The 23,713-nt window shown below is 44.7% G+C and overlaps 1 protein-coding gene across 2 annotated transcripts; it reads left to right on the forward strand.

Annotated features, from left to right (window-relative positions):
* Positions 1-222: 222 nt before the first annotated feature.
* Positions 223-17,584, forward strand: ZNF16 (zinc finger protein 16). Of its 2 annotated transcripts, none has more exons than XM_025922683.2 (3): positions 223-756; positions 3,524-3,728; positions 12,809-17,584. In XM_025922683.2, the coding sequence occupies exons 2-3, from the start codon at positions 3,533-3,535 to the stop codon at positions 14,653-14,655; spliced, it is 2,043 nt and encodes a 680-aa protein (XP_025778468.1). In that variant the 5' UTR covers positions 223-756; positions 3,524-3,532; the 3' UTR covers positions 14,656-17,584. The 2 variants fall into 2 exon arrangements, with proteins under 2 accessions (XP_025778468.1, XP_086551953.1); XM_086695827.1 differs by having other exon boundaries at positions 223-357.
* Positions 17,585-23,713: the final 6,129 nt, after the last annotated feature.

A 23,713-nucleotide genomic window follows, 5' to 3' on the forward strand; every position in this document is an offset into this window, starting at 1 on the left:
TGGGCATCCAAGTCTCGCTACAGCGGCACGGCTCATTCTTCTGCATTTCTAACCGTCGTATTTTCACGTTTAGTCGCCACCGCACTGGTGGCTCGGTCGACTCTGAAGCAGGAAAGCTAGGGAGCTCCACCTCCGCGCCGGACCAGGGGCGGGACCACAAAGTCGCTCTGGCCTCCGGCCGCCTAGAGCGACGACGTTGGCCCGGAAGTCGGGAGAGGGACTTCCGGGGTCCGTCTCGGGGCCCAGCCGCAGGACATCTGCGGCGGTGCCGGGAGAGATTACCCGGAGTGGGGAGTTCGAGCCGGGGAAACCCCCACGTTTTGGACCGCGCTCCCGCGTGACTCCGATACCCCAGCGGTGGGTGCCGGCCACGGGTGGTCTAGGCGGGGCGTCGTGGGAAGAGGGGCAGGCGGGCGGCTCGGTCTGGGCGGGGTTGGGGCCTCGGAGGCCCCTCCCCGGAGCAGGCCTGAGGGGCGCCCTCCAGAGGGTGCCCAGGACGGCCGATCCTGACCCGCCCGGGAGTCAGCCTCAAAGCTGCGTGGCGAAGCTGCCTTAGGCGACGGGGCAGGTGTGCGGTCTCTGGCGCATGGGGGTTGGGGTTCAGGAGAGGCCTCTGGACTTGGGTGCGAACGTCAGAACTGTACTGAGCTGCATGAGAAGTGACGTTGTCGCTTGTCGCCTGGAGGCCTCAGGTGATGGATTCACTCTTCAGGTGGCGAAGAAGCTCTGAGGAGAGAGGAATTTATTCTCCTCCACGTGAGTGGGGCTGAGGGATGAGCCATGTCCATCCTGTGGATGCCTGCAGTGGGCTGCTGTCTGCTTGTCTTTCCCAGTTGTCTCTGCTCAGCACCCTGTTGGGCTCTTAGCTGAGAGAATCTGCTTCCAGGCTTGTTGGCAGAATCGAATCCTTTGGGGTTATTGCACTGAAGTGTCAGTTTCCTTGCTGACTGTCCTTAGCTCTTGAGGTCCCAATCTTTGCACAGAGACCTTGCATCTCAGAGCCAGCAATGGCTTATGTAATTAGATTGGGTCCACCAAGCTAATTCTCTCTGCAAAGTCTCTTTTGCTGTGTAGTGTATCATATCCACAGGTTCCGGGGAGTGGGATGTGGACATGGGTGTTGAGGGACATTCTGTTTACCATAGATTGACCCCATAGATTGGGTTTATAGCCTCCTGGGCAAGTTCCCACATATACTGAGGTGAGAAAAACAAGGTGTAAAATGAGCATAGACTATTCTGGAAGGATACATTAACAACTGGGAAGGGGAACTCAGTGGCTGGCCAGGAAGTTCTTTTTTGCCTGTTCATATTTGAGCCATATGATTGTGCCTCCATTCAGTGACAGTGATAATTTCAAGAATTTTATTTTATTTTTTTAAGTTTATTTATTTATTTTGAAAGCAAGAGAGAGCGAACACATGCATAAGCAGGGGAGGGTAGAGAGAAGGAGAGACAGAATCCCAAACAGGCTCTGCACGATCAGAGGAGGCGCCAGTGCGGGGTTCAAACTCAGGAACTGTGAGATCACGACCTGAGCCTAGATCAAAAGTAGGGTGCTTAACCAACTGTGCTACCTAGGTGCGCCTTCAAGAATTTTAAAATAAAATGAACTGGGGCGCCTGGGTGGCTCAGTCAGTTAAGCGTCTAACTCTTGATTTCAGCTCAGGTCATGATGTCAGGGTTCATGAGTTCAAACCCCACATCAGGCTCCATGCTAACAGTGCGGAGCCTGCTTGGGATTCTCTCTCTCCCTCCTCCTCTCTCTCTGCCCCTCCTGCATGCAAACTCTCTTTCTCAAAATAAATGAACTTTAAAATAAAGTGAACTGAATGAATATTGCAAATGACTGAGTCTCCCCTTGGAAGAGGGAGAGTGAAGGTTCCCCCCATGGAAGCAGCATCTGCTCTGTTCTGCTGCTGCATAGACAGACACCTTAAGTCAGTGCTGTCCCTGCTTTGAATCTTGTCTGTGCCATTCCCCTGAGCACCAGTGTCAGGTTAGTTCTGTCTGTCCTAATACAGAAATGTGGCCGGTGCCTCACCACTCAGGCAGCCAAGGGCCCTGATAGTCTCTATCCCAATGACCCTGCCTCTGAGCTCTGTCCACATCTTTGCCCCATCTTCTCCTACCTCTCTAACCAGGCATTGCCTAAGCCCTTTTCCCTGGGCTGGTTTAAATACCTCCCTGCCCCAGGGTGCTGCTCCTTCCTTGCTTCCTCTGTTTCCTGCGGTCTCAGCCTGTTAAAAACCAATGATTTGGTTGGATCAACCCTTGGAGTTCTTACCTGCAACAAAAACCATCAGGAAACTTTCAAAACAAGGGCCTATAGATTAGCACACCTGGAGCCACACAGTGAGGTTGCAAGTAATGAGAGAGAGAGGTTCATGGGCCTAGGCTTCTGCTTTTATTGGAGTTGAGGGTGGACACCTGGGGTTTTGTAGGCTACTCTTTATTGGTGAATTTAAAACATAAGAGTGGGAATTTAAAGTTCAGGAAGAGAAAAATGACGAGTGACCCAAATGACCAGTTATCAGAATCAACCAAGATTGCTAAAAGGAGGCTCAGTCAGGGGAGGCAGCCAGGCTTTTTATCTAGTCCAGTGGCTGGCAATGCATTTATTCTCCAATAACCATCTTTGAAATCGATGCCTCTTTGCAGTGGATGCCTCAGCAATCAAAGCTTAATTCAGGCATTTGCCTTATAAAACAAAACAACACGACTGGGAGGGCTGATACTTCCCACTACCCAGTAGGCAAGTAGTGTCCACAGTGGGCTTCTGCCAGCATTTCCTGATTTGTCTTCTCAGTCTCTGAAGGACAGAGGGGTCATTATAATCTATCAATGGTTCAGTGTGAATAAGGGGCCAAGGGGTATTGCCACAAACGTGTGGGCCACTGAGCAGAGCATGGTGCATTTGAAGAGACAGGGCAGTGGGAGCGGTGGAGGAAATCACTAACTCGGACCCATCGTGTCGTTGAGAATATTTTATCTTCTCAGAAGGAGCATTTAGAGCTGGAGATGAGCCCAAGCTTGGGAATCTTCACATAAGGGTCTTGATGCCTTCCTTAATCAAAGAAATTGGTATAGGTTCAAAAGTGAACCCTGGGGTAAGAACATGAAGAGGGAGATAAGGAGAAGCCTGGGAGGGAGCCACTGGTAGAGTGGGAAGACAGGGATACCCACTGTGGATGCTGCCAGGAGGACACAACTCAGATACCATGGTGGTCCGCCATGAATGGATCAGATGGTCCACCTTCAGGACATTGTGTCAGGAATTAGGGGTGGGCCCATGGTGGGCGCAGGTTTTGTGGGACTATTCTATCATGGCAGGATCCCTTCTAGGGGGACACTGTGCTCACCTTGCCCTGGGGTCAGCATCTTACCCCTTCCTGAGACCTAGCAGCAGGCCCTCCTCTGGTCTCAGTCTGTAGGAGTAGAAAAAGACACCCCTACCTGGTGGGAGGATGGATCCCTGGAGCTAGGCCCCCTGCACATTCACCTACATCCTTGTTGGTCTCCAGGTCCCAGCCATGCCCAGCCTCAGAGCTCGCTCTGAAGAGGCAGAAATGGAGCCCTCAGTTCCTAGACCATCCCCTTGGATCCCTGCAGCCCAGGCGTGTGTGAGTGATGCTCCTGCTGTGACCCACCCTGGATCAACACTCCGTGATCCCCACTGCTGTGACTACACTGAGCCAGGAACCACCCCTTCTCACCATCAGCGGCCAGGTACTGGGAGCAAGTCCCCCACTGGTGCCCTCATTCTAGAGGGACTTTATCCATGTCACCCTGTGCTTACCCCTAGAAGGCAACCATGTCATTATTAGGGATGGGGTGCCTCATGGACTTGAGGGCCAAGGCTAGAGATCAGAACGGAATTTGGCCTGGCCCCAGGCTGTCTTGGTGCCAGAGCAGGACACATGTTTCCCCCACCTGACCTAGAGGGGTGTGGTATGATGGTCACCAGCTGAGGCCTGCCCAGCCCAACTTCCAGGCTAATGATGGTTGCCTGCATTCAGGCAGGTAGGTACTGCCTGATTCAGTTACTGCCTTACCTGATTCAGGTACTGCCCTAATTCAGGCTTTCGTCCTGCTCCCTTCTGGCTGTGTTCACACTGCTCAGCCACTCTCATCCACTTCAGAACACTGCTAGAGTCCTTTTCCAAAGAGCCCTCAACTAGCTTGCCTTTTTCATGGACCTCTCAGCAGTGATTAGGGTGGATAGTAGTGTTCACTTTCCTTACCGGGATCTGATGTTGGCTATTTTACAAAAGGCACTCTTAAATGCAGGGACCTATGGTTATTCTCAGGACATCCGGGCAATGTACAGACTCTGTATGACCAGGGAAGGTTGGGATAATGGCAGTGTTGGTTGACAAACCTTGACAACTAACTTCCTGGGTATAACTTAAACTGGCCCCTATACATGGAGGGGAAGGAGAAGCTGAATAACAAGGCAGGCCACCCCGATTGGTAGGTGGCAGTTTAATAAGCAAGAGAGCTTACTTAAGAAGCTTGTCATGAGTGGCTGCAATACAAGTAAATCCCACCACCTGGCTGCCAAATCTTAAAAGTTGATATAGTGGCCTTAACTGGGTTTAGTCCTATGTACTGTCCAGATGGTCTCAGCACCATATCACTGTCTCAAGGCTCTGTCCTTGGGGCAGCTTCTGGGAGCAGGGAAGGCAAGCAGTATGTACATCCAAGGACAAGTGAGAAGATGAGGGGCCTCCAATCCAGGATTGCCTGGATCCAGCTCGTAAGTCAACCAGTGGTCGCATCCTCTCAGTGACCTTCCCCAACAAGCAGAGGTGGTACAAGGCAGTCCTGGATGTTTTGGAGCAGGAGAGTGTTAGGGGATGAGAGACATGATGAGGTCCCAGGAAGTAGAAGTAGCCCCGAGAGACAGGTCTGCTGACTGTCCCACACAGAGGCAGAATGTGAACCGAGTGGTTAAGGGTATGCTAGGCAGAGAATGGTGAGAGAGGCCAAGCCCTGCTCCATTAAAAAAGAACAGATTGATGGTAACTTATGTTTTAAATTTTTTTTAGTGTTTTTATTTTTTTTTTTTGAGAAAGAGAGTATGAGCAGGGTAGGGGAAGAGAGAGAAGGATCAAGGAAAGAATCTGAAGCAGACTCCAGGCTCTGAGCTGTCAGCACAGAGCCCAATATGGAACTCCAGCTCACAAACCACAAGATCATGACCTGAGCCCAAGTCAGTCGCATAACTGACTGAGCCACCTAGGCGCATGTTTTAAAAGCCACTGTGGAGGGGCGCCTGGGTGGCGCAGTCGGTTAAGCGTCCGACTTCAGCCAGGTCATGATCTCGCGGTCTGTGAGTTCGAGCCCCGCGTCAGGCTCTGGGCTGATGGCTCAGAGCCTGGAGCCTGTTTCCAATTCTGTGTCTCCCTCTCTCTCTGCCCCTTGCCCGTTCATACTCTGTCTCTCTCTGTCCCAAAAATAAATAAATGGTGAAAAAAAAAAAAAAAAAAATTTAAAAAATAAAAAAAAAATAAAAGCCACTGTGGGGGGAGGGGAGCCTCGGAGGCTCAGTTGGTTAAGCATCTGACCCTTGATTTTGGCTTAGGTCATGATCTCATGGTTCATGGGATTGAGCCACATGTTGGGCTCTGTGCTGACAGCGTGGAGTCCTGCTTGGGATTCTCTCTTCCTCTCTCTCTGCCCCTCCCCTGCTCACTCTCTCTAAATAAACAAACATTTAAAAAAATAAAAAGCTACTTGTGGAACTAAATGGTGGAGTAGGTGGTTCCAAATACCCAGTCCTCCACAAAAACAAGCAGAAACTGCCAGGACCAACTTCTTCAGGAATCTAGAAAATAGATTTACAGCAACCAAGTGAATGCCAAATCAAGAAAAAAGCAACTTAAAAATGATAGGAAAGCTCTGTGGTGTTTTTACTTGCTCATGTCCCCATAAATCCCCTCGCTCAGTAACAGTCTTAAAGTGAGCAGCTTATGTTCCCAGTGTGTGATCATGGTCCCTGATTCCAAAGGGAGAAGACCTATTTAGAAATTATTTTGTTTGTCCTAAGCTATGTGGGGTAGTATAAAGTATTGATGCAAAGTGCTTGTCTCTGTTTTGCCTAACTCAGAACTTACTCAGGGCAGAAAAGTAGTGGATTCAAAAACATTCTAAGGGGAACTACCTTCCCCAACCACCTAGGATATCACTTAACAGTACAGTCAACCACCTAAAGCCTAGGAGGAAAAACTGGGGAAATGAGGACTTTCAAAAGCACCCCAGTATATCAGGGAATGTAGAAAGTCACATACATGCCCAGGACAGGAAATGTGCTCTGAAAAGACCTCTGAAGATCATAACTTCACCTCTGGATCATCTCTAAGTTCAGTAAAAGCAGAAAGCTAAGATAGTTATATATAGTATTCAAATAGTACCCCAGCATAAAAAATAGGAGAGTGGTAATTACTTTTCTTTTACTGTTAGCATTCAAGGAAATCTCTGTCAAAAGACTAGCTGAACACAAGCTAAAGAAACAGAGGCCTCAGTGACCTCACATGACAGACTTGTTTTAGTTTGCAAAACTTGTTTGAAAAGTCACTAGATGAACAGATGATTGTAGCCTCAACAATCAGGAACAGCAAACCCTGGAGGAGGGAGAGACTGATTTACAGAGTTATCACAATAAATATTCAAATGTCCAGCTTTTAACAAAAAATTACAAAGAATACAAAGAAAAAGGAAAATAAGGCTCGCCCTTCAAAGGAAAAAAAATTAAGTGGCAGAAAGTGTCCCTAAAAAAGCACAGATACTTGACAGACTGTAAACCAACTATCTTTAATGTGCTCATGTAACTAAGAGAAACCAGAAAAACAATGTGCAAATAAAATACCTAGAGGTTTTAGATTTATATAATTATACAATATATAGTTACATAATTCTAAAAAGAAACAACAGAAATTCTAGAGTTGAAAGGTACAATAACAAATGGATTCACTAGAGGGTTTCAACAGCAGATTTGAGCAGACAAACCTGAAGAATCAGCAAACTCGATGGTGGAACCGTTGAAATTATTCAGTCTGAGGAGCAGGAAGACTAAAGGTTGAAAAAAAGTGAACATGGCCTAATAGACCTATGGAATACCATCAGTCAAACCAACATACATATTATGGAAAAAAGAGAGAAAGGGGCAGAAAGAATATATGAAGAATTAATGGCCAAAATGTCTCAAATTTGATGAAAGATATGACTATATACATTCAAAAAGTTCAACAAACTCCCAACTAGGATAAATTTGAAGAGATTCACACAAAGACTCATAATCATATTGTCAAAAGACAGAATCTTGAAAGCAACAAAAAAAGTGACCCGTCCCTTATAAGAGATCCTGAATAAGAGTAGTAGCCAGTTTCTTATCAGAGCCTGTGGAGGTTGGAAGGCAGTGGGATGACCTATTTAAAGCGCTGAGAGACAGAAAAAAACTGTCAACCAAGAATTCCTTATCTGGCAAATTTACCCTTTAAAAAATGATATTCTCAGATATTTCCAGATAAAAGCTAAGGGTGTTTATTACCAGTGGACCTGCCCTATAAGACATGCTAAAGGTCCTACAGGTTAAGATGAAAGGACACTGGGTAGGGACTAAAAGCTATATAAATAAATAAAAATCTCTGGTAAAGGTAACTATATAGGTAATTATAAAAACTACTATTATTGTATTTTTGGTTTATAACTCTACTTTTATTTCCTAAATGATTTAAAAGACAAATTTGTAAAAATAATTATAAATCTGTGTTATTAAACACAACGTATAAAGATACATTTCTGACAACATGAAAGTAGGGAACAGAGGTGTATAAGAGCAGAGTTTTTGTATGCTGTTGTGGCTAAGTTGATATCAGTTCATACTTGATGGTTATATTCTGGGGATATTATGTACAGCATGGTGACTATAATTAACTATATTCTATATTTGAAAATTGCTAAGAGAGTAGACCTTAAAAGTTCTTACCACAATAAAAGGGGTTGCCTGGCTGGCTCAGTCAGTAGAGCATCTGACTCTTCAATTCAGGGTCATGAGTTCAAGCCCCACATTGGGTATAGAGATCACTTAAAAAAAAAAAAAAAAAAGATAACTGTGTAAAGTGACGGATGTGTTAACTAACCTTATGATGGTAATCATTTTACAGTGTACATGTATCAGTATACAAATAATCACATTGTGATTAAACTTATATGATGATGTATGTCAGTTATGTTTCAGTAAAGCTGGAGGAATAAAAACTAAAACAGCTGGGAAGGGGGGACCATGCTACATTGCTTCAGGATATTAGGATGTTAATTGTCCCCATTGTACAATCCCCATTGTACCACTAAGAAAATATCTTTAAAATATACATAAAAGGAAGAAAGAAGAAAATTAAGATGGTACACTACAAAAAATAACCCAAAAGAAGACAATAATAGAGGAAACAAGGGACAAAAAAAGGTGAGATAACAAAAATAAATAGCAAAATGAAGTACATCCTTCCTTATCAGTAATTATTTTAATTATAAATGGTTTAAGCTCTCCAAAGGCTGATATTAACACAGTGGATGAAAAAGCATGATCCAACTATAATGTCTACAAGAGGCTTACTTTAGATCCAAAAACACAAATAAGTTTAAGGTGAAAGGTGAAAAAAGATATTACATGCAAATAAATAGTAACCAAAAGAGAGCTATGCTATAATACCACACAAAATAAACTAAGTTAAAACCTGTAAGAGAAAAGAAGGAACTTATGTTTGGATGAAAGAAATCAATTCATCAGGAAGATATGTTATAAACTTCTACATGCAAAAAGAGAACTCCCAAATATATGAAGCAAATATACATTTGAAGGGAGAAATGGATAGTTCTACATTAATAGTTGGAGACTTTAGTACCTCATTTCCAAAAATGGATAGAACATCTATAGACAGAAGATCAATAATGAAATAGGGTACTTGAACAACACAATAAATCAATCAGACCTAACAGACATATATGTACACACCACCCAAAAGTGCACATACTCTTCTCAAGTGTATATGGACATTCTCCAACATAGACCATATATGTTAGGGCCAAAAATAAATTTTAATAAGTTGAAAACAGTTGAAGTCATGTAAAGTATTATTTCCAGTCAATAACAGCAGGAAAATTGAAAAATTCACAAATATGTAGAAATAAAACAACATACTCTTAACCAGGGGGTCAAAGAAGAAATCAAAGGAAATTGGAAAATGTCTGCAGACAAAACAAACAAAAAGTTACGGTATGCAAGGAAGGTAGTGCCAAAGGGGAAATTTATAGCAGTAACCTAATTTGATATCTTAAGGAACTACCAAAAAAAAAAAAAAAAAAAAAAAAAAAAGGAGGAAACTAAACCCAAAGGTAACAGAAGGAAGGAAATAATAAACATTGGAGCACAGATGAATGAAATAGAAAGTAGAAAACAGTAGAGATTCAACAAAATCAAAAGTTGGGTTTTTTAAAATGATTAAAATTGACAAACCTCTGACACAAAAATTTAAAAATTCAGAAATGTACATTATTACCAATCTTACAAAACAGGAGTATAAAAGAAGACTGTTAACAGTTCTACACCAACAAATTATATAGCCTCAATGAAAAAAATTCCTAAAAACAAAAACAAAAAAAATTACCCGAGTGACTCAAGAATACATCCCATGACCAAGTGAGATGTAACCCAGGAATGAATACAAAGGTAGTTTAACATGGGGCACCTGGGTGGCTCAGTCATTTAAGTGTCCAACTCTTGATTTTGGCTCAGGTCAAGATCTCATGGTTCGTGGGATTGAGCCCTGTGCTAGGCTCCATGCTGACAGCACAGAGCCAGCTTGGGATTCTCACCCTCTCCCTCTCTGCTCCTCCCCCACTCTCTCTTTCTCTCAAAAATAAATGAACTTTAAAAAAATGTTTAAAGGTAGTTTAACATAACAAAACCAATGTCACTTACCACATTAATAGAATGAATAGGACTAATAGAATGTAATCATCTCGATGCAGAAAAAGTATTTGACAAAATAAACACTCTGTGATTAAAAAAAAAAAAAAAGCAGAAAACTCAATACAGGGGAACCTCCTCAACATGTAAAAAGGCATTCGTGAAGTACCCACAGCTAGCATCATTTAAAGCATCAAAAGAAAAAAAAAATACCTACAAATAAATTTAACCAAGGAAGTGAGAGACTTGTGTATTGAGAATTACAAAGCCTTGACAAAAATTGACAGATACCTAAATAATTAGAAAGACATCAAGTCCTTGAATTGGACTTAACAGTGTTAAAATGTCCATGCTATCCAGAGCAATCTACAAATTCAGTACAAATCCTAGCAAAATTCCAATGGCCTTTTTTTTGCAGTAATTGAATAGTCCTCAAATTCAGATAGAATTACAAAAGGCCCGGGGCGCCTGGGTGGCGCAGTCGGTTAAGCGTCCGACTTCAGCCAGGTCACGATCTCGCGGTCCGTGGGTTCGAGCCCCGCGTCGGGCTCTGGGCTGATGGCTCAGAGCCTGGAGCCTGTTTCCGATTCTGTGTCTCCCTCTCTCTCTGCCCCTCCCCCGTTCATGCTCTGTCTCTCTCTGTCCCAAAAATAAATAAACGTTGAAAAAAAATAAAAAAAAAAAATAAAAAAAAAAAAAAAAAAAAAAAAAAGAATTACAAAAGGCCCTAAACAGTCAAAACAAGCTTGAAAAGGGAGAACAAAGTGAGAGAACTCATACTTACTAGTTTCTAAAATTACTACAAAGCTGCAGTAATCAAAACATTTTGGTCAATGGAATAGAATTGAGAGCCTAGAAATAAACCCAGACATCTATGACAAATTGATTTTCAACATGGATGCCAAGACCATTCAGGGAGAAAAGATAACTCTTCAACAAAAGATGCTGGGACAAGTGGATATCCACATGCAAAAGAATAAACTGGGACCCCTACTTCATACTGTATACAAAAATTAACTTAAAATGGCCCACCAACCTAAATATAAGTAATAAGGTCATAAAACTCTTACAAGAAAACAGGTAAATTTTTACGACCTTGGGTTTGGCAATAGATTCTTAAATATGACACCAAAGCATGAACAGTAAGAGAAAAAGATGGGTAAGTTGGACTGTATCATAACTTAGAACTTTTGGGTATCAGAGGACATTATTGGGAGGCCTGGGTGGCTTAATCAATTGAACATCTGACTCTTACTTTCAGATCAGGCCATGATCCCGGAGTCATGAGATCAACATGGAGCCTGCTTAAGATTCTCTCTCTCCCTCTTCCCATCTCCCCCACTCATGCATTCTCTCTCTCTAAAATAAAATTCAAAACAAAACAAAACAGGACATTATCAAGAAAGTAGAAAGATATCCTACAGAATGGGTGAAAATTCTGTGCCAAGTGTATTTCTGATAAGGGTCTAGTACCCAGAATATATAAAGAACTACAACTCGGAGTGCCTGGGTGGCTCAGTCAGTTAAGCATCTGAGTCTTGATTTTGGCTCAGGTCATGATCTCATGGTTTGTGAGATTGAGCCACATGTTAGGCTCAGTGCTGATGGCATGGAGCCTGCTTGGGATTCATTCTCTCTCTCTCTTTCTCTCTCTCTCTCTCTCTCTCTCTCTCTCTCTCTCTCTCTCTGTCTCTCTCTGTCTCTCTCTCAAAATGAATAAACATTTTGAAAATAATAAAGTCCTAAAATGTATTTAAAAAAAAAAAAAAGAACTCTTACAACTCAACAATAAAAGACAACCCAATTTTAAAATGGGCAAAGAACTTGAATAAACACTTCCCAAAAGAAAACATGCAAATGGCCAAAAAACATATGAAAAGATGCTTAAATGTATTCAGTCGTTTAAGAAATACAAATCAAAACCACAACAAGATTACCACTTCATATCTACTAGAGAAGTAGGCTCCAAGCTGTCAGCACAAAGCCCGAACCGTGAGATCATTACCTGGGCTGAAGTCAAGAGTCGAATGCTTAACAGACTGAGCCACTCAGGCAGAGCCTTTCTAGTGTGATGAGGAACGTTGTGCACATTTCTGCCTTCAGAAAGATGGACACAGCAGCTTAAAACATTGTACCAGGGCACAGAATTGTCCAGCTAACGCCGGTTAGAATTGCAGCTTTTAGGGGGTAAGCGTTGCTTTGGCAGGACAGGGCTCAGTCTCTGAAGACCTCTTTGTTGACGGGACAGAATCTGATATTTTAGGCAAGTCCCTACTGCAGTTCTTAGCCTACTATGCAATCAGAACCACCCTTGCTTCTCTGAATGGAACAGGTCCCTCTGCACCTGCCAGCAGAGAGCCTGCCTCTCTGTACTGGTGACTTCTGAGGCAAAGCCTGAATGCCATTAGTTGGTGCTAAGAAAACAAATACTGGCCCAAGAAACATTGTGGGAAAGAAAAAACGGTAGAGTGTTTAACAATATAGCATAAGGCATGTAATGGTGGGAATGGTGAGTGCCTGCATTTGAGGCGCTCCAGGGTAGAGCTCACAAGACTTGTTGATGACCTGCTGTGAGACAGGAAAGGGACAGTTGAGGGGCAGGATTTTGGCCTGAGCCAGTAGGGGGACTACAGGTGATTTCCTGAGATATGGGTCAGGGGAGTGAGGGTCAGTCTTGTAGGTTGAATGCCCTGCAGCCTGGTCCCCTCAAAGCCATCCCAGCCCCCTCTGTGGCCCCCTTGAGAGATCTAGGACTACCACCCCTAATGGGTCCCACGTTCCCAGATGTGTCATCTGTATTTTCCTGTTTCCTTCCAAGTGACTGGGTTTGTTATTTCAGATTGGGACACCAGGACTGAGGACAAGGAGTTTCTTCAGAAGAGAGAAGTTTCTGAGGATTTGGAATCACAGGCAGAAGTATCAGAAAACTATACCAGTGATTTTTCCCAGGCTTCTGAGCTTGGAGAACTCTGTGAGGATGTCCTGGAGGGAGATTGGGCAGCCCCTGACAATGAGAAACGGGTGCAGTCCCACTACCAGGAGCGGGGCTTCACACCAGTGGCAGTGCTCCTTAGCAGCACCTTAGAGAAAGAGCTAGGCTGTAATGACTTTGTGAGAAGCTTCAGTCTGAGCCCAAACCCAATGGCATCTCAGGGAATTCCTACAGAAGAGAGAACACATATGTATGACATGTGTGGCCACAGCTTCCAACACAGTGTGGAGTTAACTAGCCATGAAGGGCTTCACGTAGCCGAAAGCCCACTCATATGTAATGATTGTGGGAAAACCTTCAGAGGAAACCCTGATCTTATCCAGCATCAGATAATCCATGCTGGACAGAAGTCCTTCATATGCAATGAATGTGGAAAATCCTTCAGTCAGAATTCATTTCTTAAAAGTCATCAGAGGTCTCATGTGAGTGTAAAACCCTACCAGTGCAGCGAGTGCAGGAAAACCTTCAGTGTGCATTCTAACCTCATTAGGCATCAGATTAACCACAGTGGTGAGAAGCCTTATGTATGCAATGAATGTGGAAAAGCCTTCAGCCAGAACTCAAGCCTTAAAAAGCACCAGAAGTCTCACATGAGTGAGAAACCCTATGAATGCAGTGAATGTGGGAAGGCATTCAGGCGGAGCTCAAACCTCATCCAGCATCAAAGAATTCATTCTGGAGAGAAGCCGTATGTGTGCAACGAATGTGGGAAGGCCTTTAGGCGGAGCTCAAATCTCATTAAACACCATAGGATTCATACAGGTGAGAAGCCTTTCCAGTGTAATGAGTGTGGGAAAGCATTCAGCCAGAGCTCACACCTGAGGAAGCATCAGAGAGTTCACACTGGAGAGAGACCTTATGAGTGTAATGAGTGTGGCAAACCATTCAGCCGGGTTTCCAACCTCATTAAGCATCACAGGGTTCACACTGGAGAGAAACCCTATAAGTGCAGTGACTGCGGGAAGGCCTTCAGTCAGAGTTCAAGCCTCATTCAGCATCGAAGAATTCACACTGGAGAAAAACCTCATGTGTGTAATGTGTGTGGAAAAGCCTTTAGTTACAGCTCAGTGCTCAGAAAGCACCAAATAATCCACACAGGAGAGAAGCCGTATGAATGTAGCATCTGTGGGAAGGCCTTCAGCCACAGTTCGGCTCTCATTCAGCATCAGGGTGTGCACACGGGTGACAAACCCTATGAGTGTCGGGAATGTGGAAAAACATTTGGTCGGAGCTCCAACCTTATCCTTCACCAGCGCGTTCACACTGGGGAGAAACCCTATGAATGTACCGAATGTGGAAAAACCTTCAGCCAGAGTTCAACTCTCATTCAGCATCAGAGAATCCATAATGGATTGAAACCTCATGAATGTAACCAGTGTGGTAAAGCCTTCAACCGAAGCTCAAACCTTATTCACCACCAGAAAGTTCACACTGGCGAGAAGCCATACACATGTGTCGAATGTGGTAAGGGCTTCAGCCAGAGTTCACACCTTATTCAACATCAGATAATCCACACTGGCGAAAGGCCATATAAGTGCAGTGAGTGTGGGAAAGCCTTCAGTCAGCGTTCGGTCCTCATCCAGCATCAGAGGATCCACACCGGTGTGAAGCCTTACGACTGCTCTGCTTGTGGGAAAGCCTTCAGCCAGCGGTCCAAGTTGGTCAAACACCAGCTGATCCATGCTAGGGAGTGAAACAGAGCTCCATTCCCGACTCCTCTGGCCATGTCCCAGCCTCACCCACTTCCCAGACTTGAAGCCAGGCTCACTTGCTGCCCTGTAAACCCATATCCCACTGTCCAAAAAACCTCAACCCTCCTTCCCCTGTCATCATTCCAGCCTCCTGTGACCTCTTGTTTCTTGTTTGTTTTGTTTATACATTTTGTTATCAGACTGCCACATTTATTAGGAGGAAAAGGATGATAGAAGGTGCATATTCATGAATAGAGTTTATTACTATAATCAAACAGAACCAAAAAAGTAAACTGACATTTGGTTCAAAATAACAACAGTAATTCTTTTATTTGGTAATTATTCATAGTGAGTTCTTTTCTATAGTTATAATGATACTCTGTTTACATATATCAGGTCGAGCTTTTCAGTTTGAATTATAGTCATCCTTCCCAGAAGTGGTGTGTAGTCATCACCAGTGACCCTCCCATACAGTCACTGGATGCAGGACCCCTTCGCCCCCCTTGCCCTTGTGCCTGAGTCTGAGGTCATGCTTTCTGCTTACAGTTCCACTCAGGGTTGCTGCACAAGTACACATGCAGGTGTTTCCCAACTTCCCAGCTCTGTGCCTTATGGTCCTGGCTGTTGGCCCCACAGAGGCCTGCCCTCTCCATGCCCCTCCTGTTCTCCCCACAAGTTCCCAGGTTGTTTTCTCCCAGGCCCATTCATCACCAGACATTTATGGAGGACCTGTGAGTGCCCCCAGTAGGTGGGGACCGGCCTCCTCAGTTTCCCAGAGCTGTGCCCTTCTCCGTGAGCAGGGGGAGTTGGCCCAGAAGCAACACATCTGCCACGAGAGAGGCCCCTGGGTGCCAGCCACCAGGTCTCAATTTAGGAGTATCCTAGGATGGGTGGACGGAGAAGCACTTCCCTCATGGTTCAGGAGGAAAGGCATTAATGGGCAGATGTAGTCAGGTTTGCAGTTGAGGTAGGAAGATAAGGGCTTGGCTTCTCTGCTTTCGAGGATGTAGAGGCAGAGTCATCAGTTGCAAATGAGGAGGGAGAGGTTTGAAGAGAGAAGTATGTGAAAGTTGGATCAAGGGTGCACAGGTTGGTTCCATGGGCTTGGGCTACAGTGGGCTGCCTACCCTTCTCTCAGAGGCCATCAGGGTAGCCCATCACTACTCACTCACTCCCCTCCACTTCAGCCCTGCTTTCCCAAGGCAATACGCTAGATAACAAACTGTCACACTTGCAGTTTGGTGACAGCCTTGCTCTGTTATCCTCATTTGCTCATCTTTTCACTCCATGGAGACCTCCATCTGTTAACCCTCATTCTGTCTCACCGTCAGGCAATCCTTTCTGGCTTCACATTCCCCATTGTCCAGCCTGGATTCCACAACCCCACCCCCACCCCCCAGTGAATACTTGTGAGATACTTACTACATGCCATTCATAGGGACACAGCAAGAAACAAGTCTGTCCTTGAGGTCAGTGGGTAGAGAAAAATGGCCTAATGGTCATGGTTGTCATGAGGTGAAAGGAAAGCAGGAAACAAGGTGTGGGTGTTTTGGCAGATTCTGTTTTAAATGGGGGCTGTCAGAGCAGGCCTTGCCACAATGCCCTTTGAGTGACAACTTGAAGCAAATGAGAAAATGACCAGTGAAAATGGGGGAGTGGGGCTGACAGCAAGAATAGCTGGTTTTGTTGGGAAGCCAGATCTGGGGTATTAGGAATGTGCAGATTATGACTGGCTGAGGTGGGACTCACAAGCCACCCACACGGGTTGGCAGGTAGCTCTCTCATTATCCAAGCTCCTGCTTTGGGAAAGTGAAAACCCAGAGTCTTTTTTGATTGAAGGCACAGTTTCAATACACTTACACAAAGGAAGTAAAGTCACAAGATTTGCTACACACACATCCCAGAAGCAAGGGAGCACAATGATGGAGGGCAGTCCATCATCCCAGGTCATGAGCAAGCAAGAAATAAGAGAACAGGGTAGCAGGCACCTATTACTTAGGAAGTGGTTAGGGTGGTGAGCACTGAATTCACGTTCTTATCTAAATGCCCAGACTCTGATAATAGGGTTATCATACAGTAAAATGCCTAGGCAATAACTGGGAAAAACAACTTTTGTTTTTCCATTCACACAGTACAAAAGCCCTGAGCAGAACAGGTCTAGAGTGTTCAAGAATCATTGGAGTTCAGTATGGCTAGGAGTTGAGTGAGCAGAGGGAGAAGCAGATGGGATGGGTAGTAATGGGCCATATCACAAAAGCCCTCATGGCCATGACAAGGACTTCGGCTTTTACTCTGGGTGAAAGGAGATGTTGGAGGATTTGGATGACTTACATTTTAACAGGGCCATTGCTGTGTGGAGAAGAGGCTCTAGGGGCAAGCATGTTCTCTGTATCACTCCCTCATCAACTCCTTTTGCTCCTTCCCCTGGCCTCCACACTGTTGGGAGACCCCTGGGGCTGAGGCATGGCTGTGGGAGTCTGGAGACAGGAAGGAGGAGTGAGTGTCAAGCTCTACTGGACCCTTGTCCATACCCAGTGTCTGGGCAGAATTGACCACATTTAGGGGCCTGCTATCCGCAGCCTGAGAGTTTTGATTTTGGAATGTCACATTTCCAAAGAGAAAGTCTGGGAAACAAATGGTCAGCCACAATTTCTTTCTTTTGACTTTGATGATGATATCCTTAGAAATGTTTCTTGGGAAACGGGCTGAGAGAGAAGCCTGAGTGCCATCCCCTTGGTGCCAGCAGATTTCAAACCATTCAAGTCCCACTCAACAGGAAATGTGCAGTATGTACTGCAGCCTCATCCCAGGCACAGCAAACACCCAGTTCAGTGCCCTTCCATCATTCCTTAAGCCACTTTGGGCCTCCCCAAGGAACCCTGCCCTGCTCACCTCAGTTACGTGAGTAATAAACCATCTCATGCCCTCTTGGTATGTGTGGCATTGTCAGTCTTGACATCTGAACCAACTTTTGGGTGGGGTCCATCCACCGTGCAGGTGATGGTAAAAGTTGGAGTTGGCACTGTGAACAGGACATCTAGACAATGGCGTCCACAGCCTTTCAGCCACAGTTTGCCTTCACCTCTGAAGGAACATGATATATCTTTACTAGGATGCCCATAGGGTGCCTCAGCAGCCTCACTGTCACATACAGTCTTGACTGCATCCACCTTCCTCTGGGAGCACAGATGTGACATTACATTGATGACATCCTCCTCCAAGGTGATTTAATTGGCATTCATTTGTGTGTCACTTATTCAGGACATACAGATACAAAGCAGCTCACCAAAAGGAATGGGCCATTGCCCCCAAATGTAGTGCAAGGCCCTGCCACTTCTGTTAAGTTGCCAAAAATGTTTTGTAAACCAAGGACTGCTCCATCCTTGAAGCTTCAGAAATAATCAGTGTCCCTATCAGCACCCACAACTCTTTTAGATCTTTTGGGGGTTCTGGAGGCAACATGTTCCTCATCTACAGATTTTACTTAACCCCATTTATGTTGTGACTTGCAAATCAGCCCACCTTGGTTGGGGCCCCCTCCAACAAAATCCTCTAGAATCTGTCCAGCTTCCAACACCACATTCCCATTAGTGTCCCTCCCACCAAGACTTTTCCATCACAGGGGATTCAACAACCTTTCACATCTCCCAGAGTCTCCGGACCACCCATCATGGCCATAAGTTGTCCAAGGGCTTCTGATCCAAGAAACTACCTTCCTTGCCCTATACTACATGCTACCAGAGCTGCAATTGCTGGCCACATACTGGAACCTCCTAGAAATGGAGGCTTTCACAGGCCCTGAGTCTGTGACTTTATCTCTGTACCCAGCTGCCCATTGTGTTCTGGGTTATGGAAGTAGTACACCATGAGCTCAATACAACTGCTGAGGCCACCTTGGTACAGTATAAAGCCAAACCTGGGCCCCCTGGTATATTCCACCTGCAGAAAGGGCAGCCTCCTCTGTCCTCTGTCCCTTGCCAGATGCCAGGGTGTTGGAGGGCAGCCCTCCCCAGACCCTTTGGCTACCTGGAGAGCCACCTGGGATGAAGTAAGTTAACAGCAGAGGGAATCCACAGACTATACAAGCAGCACTGCCAACCATCATAGGTGATGGAGCACAGTGGGGAGCTACTGTTCCTTATTTCTTAACCAGGACTTCCCTAATAAAGAACCAGATCCAAACGTCAGCACAAGTGGCTGGGCTGAATTTCCGGCAATTATCTTAGCACTGGATGGCCTAGCTAATGAATAGCCCCATCTCCACATTTTACAAACTTTTGTGCCATTGCCTTAAAAGTTGCCCCCTTTAGGGTGAAGAACTCTCAGAACCTCTTACCCCACAGATAGATGCCCCAAAATATCAATCAAGGTCAAGATATCTCTCTACCTATGCTCAGGCCTAAGTAAAAGGTCTCACCAGGACACCCTCATCCCCTCTGGAGTAGCTGAGGCACTCATGTCACTTCTCAGAAAACACAATGCTGGACTCTTGAAAAAGCAATTTAGTGGGATTTTCATCTCCCTCAACAGCCTCAGGCTGCAGGTGGCAGAGAGTGCCATATAGTTTATTTAAACGAGTACTAATTCAATTAGTATTTCAGTCATCAAACATCAGGGATGAATTATAATGAATGGTCTGGTTCCATTTTTTAGTGTTGGCTGATAGCTTTGGAACCACATCCTCCTACTTCTCCATGCCCACATTTGGACAAGCTGATAAGAAAGCTGGTGCTTGGGGTGTCTGGGTGGCTCAGTCAGTTAAGCCTCTAACTCCAGCTCAAGTCATGATCTCACGGTTTGTGAGTTCAAGCCCCACATAGGGCTCTATGCTGACAGCTCAGAGCTTGGAGCCTGCTTCAGATTCTGTGACTCCCTCTCTGCCCCTCCCCGGCTCGCTCGCTCTCTCTCTCTCTCTCTCTCAAAAATAAACATTTAAAAACAAATTTAGAAAGAAAGAAAGAAAAAGAAAGAAAGAAAGAAAGAAAGAAAGAAAGAAAGAAAGAAAGAAAGAAAGAAAGAAAAAGAAAAAAGAGAGAGAAAGAAAGCTGGTGCTCTCTCTTTTGACACCAGCAGGAGATTCAAACCACACAAGCCCTCACCTATGCTTGGCAGTCCTCCCACCCACCATACCTACTGACCACAATAAAGACCCAAAGTTAACATCCCTTACTTGCTCTCTTAAGCCATTTCAGACCATTCTGAGAGGCCTTCCCTACTCTCCCAAAAGACCTCCATTATGTAAGTAATAAATATTTCCACACCTTCAAAAATATATAGAAACTCTTTGGCCCCCACACCTTCTACTCTTCGGTTTACAGACATAAACAAATTACTCTGTGTTGTGACTTCACTGAAAGCTTCCTTCAGCTTCCTGTTCAAACTAAAACCTGGTTGCCCCCTGACACATGGTCTCCTGAAGACTTCTCCCTCCCCCATGTACCACTGGAACCAGAGATTGGGTGTTCTCCTTGCTCTTTATTTCCACTCCCAGATATTATTCCTACCTTCATCCAACAATCCCAATTCCTTTAATGGGGTGCCTCAGTTGGTTGAGCATATGACTTCAGCTCAGGTCATGATCTCACAGTTCATGGGTTTGAGCCCCGCATCAGGCTCTGTGCTGACAGCTCAGAGTCTGGAGCCTGCTTCGATTCTGCATCTCCCTCTCTCTCTGTCCTTTCCCCACTCGCACTCTGTCTCTTTCTCTCCCAAAAGTAAATAAACATTAAAAATTTTTTAAAAAAGAATAACAAGCAGCCCTAATAGTTGGTAGCTGGCTTGGTACCAACTGTGCCAAGAGATTCATGTGCTTGGTAGAGTCCTGGGAGATCCCCTTCACAGAACCCCACAGTTCGTGCCCCACGAAGTGTTTCCTGCAACTTCTGGAGTTAAATTGGTGAGGGATTAGAGTTTCCCCCAACATCCACAGGCACCCCTCCACACAAGGTGATGCAGGGAAACTGTGGAGCATGGTATGTGCAGAAAAGGGCCAGAATCCATGCCAATCCTAAAACCTCCATGGATCTGGTGGGAACTCCTGAATCTGAGGGGAGAACAGGGACCTGATGGCTGAGGACAATGCACTCCATGCCAGGACAGTTGTGACAGGAGCAGAGTCTTACCTGGACCATTCTCCTAGGGAGATTGGCAGGCATGGGCCAGACAATCGTCACTGGCCACTGGCCTTCCCTGGAAGTAAGATGAAGGCCTGGGGGTATCCTGGCTCCTAGGTACCCCATGTGGTTTGTTCTGTGTGCAGGGTCTTCTTCTGTGTCCATGGGATAGGCTCTGAGCATTTCCACATGTTAGAACATCAATTAGAAGGCCACTCCTGGTATGTACAATAGCCAAACTACAGACAGAGCCCAAATGTCCATCAACTGATTAATGGATAAAGTAGAAACAGTTTATATATACAATGGAATATTACTTGGCAATCAAAAAGAATAAAATCTTGCCATCTGCAACAATGTGGATGGAACTGGAGTGTATTATGCCAAACGAAATAAGTCAGAGAAAACAAATATATTTCTCTCATATGTGGAATTTAAGAAACAGAACAGATGCATATAGGGGAAGAGAAAGGAAAATAAGATAAAAACAGAGGGAGGCAAACCATAAGAGACTACTAAATACAGAGAACAAACTGAGGGTTGCTGGAGGTGAAGTGAATGGGATGATGGGCTAAATGGGTGATGGGCATTAAGGAGGACACTTGTCAGGATGAGCACTGGGTGTTATATATAAGCAATGAATCACTGGGTTCTACTCCTGAAACCAATACTACACTACATGTTACCTAACTCGGATTTAATGTTTTTATTTGTGAGGGCGGGGGGGAGGCAGAGAGAGAGGGAGACACAGAATCTGAAGCAGGCTCCAGGCTCTGAGCTGTCAGCACAGAGCCCAACACCGGGCTCAAAACTCACAAACCGTGAGATCATTACCTGAGCCAAAGTTGGACCCTTAACCTAATGAGCCACCAGGTGTCCCTAACTTGAATTTAAATAAATAATTTTTTTAAAAGGAAAAAAAAATATGCAGAAGGAGCAAAGGAGCAGTAGACCTTTTGAAAGTGTTTGACAATAATATAAATCATTGTTTTATTATTATTGAAATAATTTCACAAATTAACTCTCTTTGAAGACACTGGCAATGTAGATGCCTCACAATCAGATTATATAAAACACAGACATTATAAAAAAGAGAAGAAGAAGAAGAAGAAGAAGAAGAAGAAGAAGAAGAAGAAGAAGAAAAAGAAGAAGAAGGGGGAGGGGGAGGGGAGGGAGAGGGGGAGAGGAAGGGAGGAGGGGGAGGAGGAGGAGGAGGAGGAGAAGAAAAAGAAGACCACTCCTGGGATGCCTGGGTGGTTCAGTTAGTTAAGGGGTGTCTTGGTGTCTGCTCAGGTCATGATCTCACAGTTTCATGAGTTCAAGCCCCGTGTTGGGCTCTGTGATGGCAGCATGGAGCCTGCTTGGGATTCTCTCTCTCTCTCTCTCTCTCTCTCCCTCTCTCTCTCTCTGCCTCTCCCCCACTCGCACTGTGTCTCAAATAAATAAACTTAAAAATTATATTTGGCACAAAAACAGACACTCAGATCAATGGAACAGAATAGAGAACCCAGCAACGGACCCACAAATGTATGGCCAACTAATCTTTGACAAAGCAGGAAAGAATATCCAATGGAATAAAGACAGTCTCTTCAGCAAGTGGTGCTGGGAAAACTGGACAGCGACATGCGGAAGAACGAACCTGGACCACTTTCTTACACCAGACACAAAAATAAACTCAAAATGGATGAAAGGCCTAAATGTAAGACAGGAAGCCACCAAAATCCTCGAGGAGAAAGGAGGCAAAAACCTCTTTGACCTGGGCCGCAGCAACTTCTTACTCAACACGTCTCCAGAGGCAAGGGAAACAAAAGCAAAAATGAACAATTGGGACCTCATCAAACTAAAAAGCTTCTGCACAGTGAAGGAAACAATCAGCAAAACTAAAAGGCAACCGACAGAATGGGAGAAGGTATTTGCAAACGACATATCAGATAAAGGGTTAGTATCCAAAATCTAGAAAGAAGTTATCAAATTCAACACCAAAAAACAAATAATCCAGTGAAGAAATGGGCAAAAGACATGAATAGATACTTCTCAAAGAAGACATCCAGATGGCCAACTGACATATGAAAAAAATGCTCAACATCACTCATCATCAGGGAAATACAAATCAAAACCACAATGAGATACCACCTTATACCTGTCAGAATGTCTAACATTAACAACTCAGGCAACAACGATGTTGGCGAGGATGCAGAGAAAGAGGATCTCTTTTGCATTGTTGGTGGCAATGCAAGCTGGTGCAGCCACTCTGGAAAACAGTCTGGAGGGTCCTCAAAAAATTAAAAATAGAACTACCCTATGACCCAGGAATTGCACTACTAGGTATTTATCCAAGGGATACAGGTATGCTGTTTCGAAGGGACACATGCACCCCAATGTTTACAGCAGCACTATCACCAATAGCCAAAGTATGGAAAGAGCCCAAATGTCCATCGATGGATGAATGGATAAAGATGTGGTATATATATATATATATATATATATACACACACACACATATATATATATATACACACACACACACATATATATATATACACACATATATATATATACATATATGTGTGTATATATATATGGAGTCACTCATATGATGACTTTGATACAGAACAGATGAACCTAAGGGAAGGGAAGCAAAAGTAATATAAAAATAGGGAGGGGGACAAAACATAAGAGACTCTTAAATATGGAGAACAAACAGAGGGTTAATGGAGGGGTTGTGGGAGGGGGGATGGGCTAAATGGGTAAAGGGCACTAAGGAATCTACCCCTGAAATCATTGTTGCACTATATGCTAATTTGGATGTAAATTTTAAAAAATAAAATTAAGGGGCGCCTGGGTGGCACAGTCGGTTAAGCGGCCGACTTCAGCCAGGTCACGATCTCGCGGTCCGTGAGTTCGAGCCCCGCGTCAGGCTCTGGGCTGATGGCTCGGAGCCTGGAGCC

The sequence above is a fragment of the Puma concolor genome, chromosome F2 (genome assembly GCF_028749965.1).
Source record: "Puma concolor isolate L17-30 chromosome F2, mPumCon1.1.hap2, whole genome shotgun sequence".
Taxonomy (NCBI): Eukaryota; Metazoa; Chordata; class Mammalia; order Carnivora; family Felidae; genus Puma; species Puma concolor.